The sequence below is a fragment of the Sus scrofa genome, chromosome 1 (genome assembly GCF_054392235.1).
Source record: "Sus scrofa isolate SSC_HxYL_T2T_F1_AM1 chromosome 1, Sscrofa_HxYL_maternal_Yorkshire_Landrace_v2.0, whole genome shotgun sequence".
In the NCBI taxonomy this organism is placed as follows: Eukaryota; Metazoa; Chordata; class Mammalia; order Artiodactyla; family Suidae; genus Sus; species Sus scrofa.
Window position 1 is genome coordinate 276,826,171 of NC_139383.1, and position 4,198 is coordinate 276,830,368.

The 4,198-nt window shown below is 39.8% G+C and overlaps 1 protein-coding gene and 1 pseudogene across 1 annotated transcript; both read right to left on the bottom strand.

Annotated features, from left to right (window-relative positions):
* LOC146407249 (olfactory receptor 1J4-like) lies at positions 1-897 on the bottom strand (annotated as a pseudogene).
* Positions 898-3,011: 2,114 nt separating this feature from the next.
* Positions 3,012-3,953, bottom strand: LOC110259700 (olfactory receptor 1J4-like). Its single transcript, XM_085012822.1, has one exon. It carries the CDS (start codon positions 3,951-3,953, stop codon positions 3,012-3,014), a length of 942 nt encoding a protein of 313 aa, XP_084868948.1.
* Positions 3,954-4,198: the final 245 nt, after the last annotated feature.

Genomic DNA, 4,198 nt, shown 5'->3' on the forward strand with positions numbered 1-4,198 from the left:
CTAAAAGGCCTGTTTTATATCTCTGTACCTGAGGCTGTAGATGAAGGGGTTCAGCATTGGACTACTGCATACATGATGGAAGCGATTGTGTTTTTGTCATCAGAGTCCCATGATGAGGAGAAAAAGTAAACACTAGCAAGTATGCTGTAGTATAAATACACCACGAAGAGGTGGGTGACAGAGGTGGAAAAAACTTTAAAGAGTCTCTTGGTGGAAGAGATCCTCAGAAATGAAGTCCCTGTAAGAATAGACAAGCCCAAGATACTCTCAAAGGCAGGATGAAAAGGGTTCCTTCCACAGTAAAGATGACCAACTCATTGAGGGAGGTGTCTGAACAGTTCAACTTCAGGAGGGGAGTGAGGTCACAGAAGAAGTTGGGATGGTACTGTCCACACACAAAGAATTTGACCAAGAGGAGGGTGTGAAACAAGGTGTGGATACAACAGAGGAACCAGGACCCAGCTACTAAGGAGACACACAGTTCCTGCCTCATGATGGTGCTATAGTGGAGAGGCTAATAAATGACCACATACCTCTCATAAGCCATCACTGTGAGAAGGAAATTGTCCAGACAATGAAAATATGAACAAAATACATCTGGGAAATGTACCCTGCATTGGGAATGGGTTGTTACTTAGTCTGTTTGTTGATCAGCATCTTTGGAACAGTGACAGTTGAAAGGGAGATATCCATGAAGGCCAAGTGACTGAGGAAGAAGCACATGGAGGTGTGGAGGTGAGGGTCCAGCCTGATGAGCAGAATGAGGAGCAGGTTCCCCAACACCATGGTCAGGTACATGCCCAGGAAGAGTGCAAAGGTGCCCTGCTGCTCTGGCCAGATGATGGGGAGCCCCAGGAGGAGCAACTTGGACATAAGGCTCTGGTTCTCCCTCCTCATACTGTTCTTAATTAGCTGGGAATTGGGGAAAGTGAGAAATGTCAATGAACATGCCATAAGACTATAGGCAGGTCCTCTGTCCTATGAAAAGTCTTAATTTTTGCTATTCTCCCTTTATTTCATTTAATTATTAGTGAATGTATCAGTGTTTCCAATTCTTATCCCAATAACACATTAAACACTCATATTAACAAAGTATTTTCCCAAATAAACCAATGGACATTCATTCTTCATTCAATAAATAACTATTGAACAACTGCATTGTCCCCTATTGAGTACATAGGAGTCAACGGAATCGAGACGTTTCTGTGTTCAATACATCTTTACATCAGGCCAGGTTCAAACTTCTGTAATTTGCTAAGATTAAAATGGGAAAAGGGTCCCAGTTGAGAGGTACCTATCATTCCTTTCCTCTTAAAACGGATACAAAACTCCTTATATTTGAAGAGAGTTACTGAAACTATGTCATGGGCTTTCAGCATAGTGTGCTGCACCCTACCTCTTTTGAGTCACTTCAAATCCAATCCAGGCTTCTAAACCAATGTCAATAGTTCCAGGGACTGTTCCAAGGGTTTTACCCACACTCTCAAATTAAATCTTCACAGTGACCCAAATAAATATTCTTTTTGTGTGTGTATGTGTTTTTGTCTTTTTAGGGCTGCACCAGTGGCATATGGAGCTTCCCAGGCTAGAGGATGAATCAGAGCTAGAGCTGCCAGCCTATACCACAGCCACAGCAATGTGGGATCCAAGCCTCATCTGCGACCCACAACACAACTCACAGCAATGCCTGATCCTTAACCTACTGAGCAGGGCCAGGGATTGAATCCTCATCTTCATGGAAACTAGTTGGATTTGTTAACCATTGAACCACAAATGGAACTCCTTAACCACTGAGCCATGATGGGAACTACCCAAATAAATAGTCTTTCACACATTTTAACCATAAGAAAACAAAAGCATATATTATTTAAATGTGCAAAGACAGAAAATTAAGTGCAACAGGTAGAATCACACACAGCAAACCATCACAAGTACTTTATTAAGTAGATACTGCATTGAAAAGATAAGCATTTAGGACTTTACTAAAAGTATACATTAGAATCTTAAGTGAAAGTTTGTAGTATTGGAAGGTACAAAGCCAAGACATGGTGGCAATCAAAATGTCCATCAATGCATGAATGATAAAGAAGATGTAGTACATATATTTAACAGAATGGTACTCAGCCATGAAAAGAAAGAAATATGCCATGTGTAGCAACACAGATGGAGCTAAATATTATCTTACTAAATGAAGTAAACCAGACAGAAAAATATTTATATCATGTTATATCACTTATAAGTGGTATCTAAAATGAATGATACAAATGAACATAAAAACAAAACAGAAATAGACCCCACAGACATAGAAACAAACTTATGGTTACCAAAAAGGGAAAGGTGGAGGTGAAAGTTAGGATTTAGCATTAAAATCAACACACTGCTATAAATAAAATACACAACTAACACATACCAATTGTAAATAACTTGGAAATATACTCATTATTTTGTAATAATATATAAGGTAAAACACCCTGAAAAAATATAATTATATATTAAAAGTGAATCACATTGCTCTACACCTGCAACTATAACAGTATCGTAAGTCAACTATACTTCAAATTAATAATTAAATTAAAAATTGAAAACCTATTGCCCAATAGATGACCATAAAGAGAACAAAAATATATATATACTTTAAAAATCTGTAAAAAAGCCAAATGTGATAACACCCTGCAAAAGAAAAAATTAAACGCACTTAAATACATATATATATATATATATATATATATATATATATATATGTATATATGTATATGTATATATAAAACACAAAGGAGTTTGATGCTTTGAAGACCACAAATTCAATGTATGTTGTGGGTAATGTCATATTTAGGCTTGTGGAGGAATAAGTGGACAAGAGATAGGACTGAAGGGAAAGAGATTAATCCAATAACAATGACCATTTAAAGGATAGTTACAAAAGTGTTAGAGACATAAGTGACCAACACACAACTTTTTAAGGATTTTCAGACAAGGTCAGTGAGTGAAATATGAACATTGTTAGGTGATTCTTACTTGGCAAAAAAATTATTTTTTCTGAAAAGAATCCCCAGAGCCAATGTTATGTCTCTGTTCCTCAGGCTGTAGATAAAAGGATTCAGCATGGGGGTGACCATTGTGTACATCACAGAAGCAATGATGTCTTTGTCATGGGACTGGCCTGATGAGGAGGAAAAGTACACAGCCATCATTGTCCCATAGAATAGAGACACCACAGAGAGGTGGGAGCCACAGGTGGACAAGGCTTTGCAGATCCCTTTAGTAGAGGGAACCCTCAGTATAGAGACCCCAACGCAGCCATAAGAGAGAAGGATGCCACTCAAAGGAAAAATGACAGCTGCAGCCCCTGTAGTGAATATGACCAGCTCATTGAGAGAGGTGTCTGAGCAGGACAGCTTTAGCAGGGCAGAAAGGTCACAGAAGAAGTGGGGGATGATGTTGTCATCACAGAAAGACACCTGAGTCAGAAGGACAGTGTGGGTCAGAGCATAGGCACAGGATAAGAGCCAGGATACAGACAACAGACATAGACACAACTCCTCCCTCATGATGATGGCATAGTGTAGAGGGTGACAAATGGCCACATATCTGTCATAGGCCATCACTGCAAGAATAAAGATATCAAGACCAGCAAAAAATATGAAAAAATACATCTGCGTAACACACCTTGCATAGGGAATATATTGATCCTGAGTCTGCATGTTCATGAGCATTTTGGGTACAGTGACAGATGAAAAGGAGACATCCGTGAGGGCCAAGTGGCTGAGGAAGAAGTACATGGGGGTGTGGAGGCGAGGGTCCAGCCTGATGAGCAGGATGATGAGAAAATTCCCCACAACTGTTGTTAGGTACATGCCCAGGAACACGGCAAAGAAGATGCCCTGCTGCTCTGGCCTGATGGGGAGCCCCAGGAGGAGAAATTTGGACACACAGCTCTGGTTCTCCCACCTCATGCTCTTCTCCTGTCTGCTGGGGAAGGAGGGGAATTGGAAATATCAGAGACTTTGAAGTCATAATTGTGGTCACCACACTAGGTATCTCACCTTCTCATGGAGAAAAAGAATAAATGCCTGCATTTCTTTTATACCTAGTGTCGCCAAAGCAAGTGACACACCATCAACACTCAGCATGATTCCTTTGGATGAAAACCAGTCAATTCATTTTTTTTTCTTTTTATTAACCATGTTTCTTACACTAA

Excerpts from the sequence above, each read along its gene's own strand:
- LOC110259700 (XM_085012822.1), bottom strand. The coding sequence starts at position 3,953 with ATGAGGTGGGAGAACCAGAGCTGTGTGTCCAAATTTCTCCTCCTGGGG.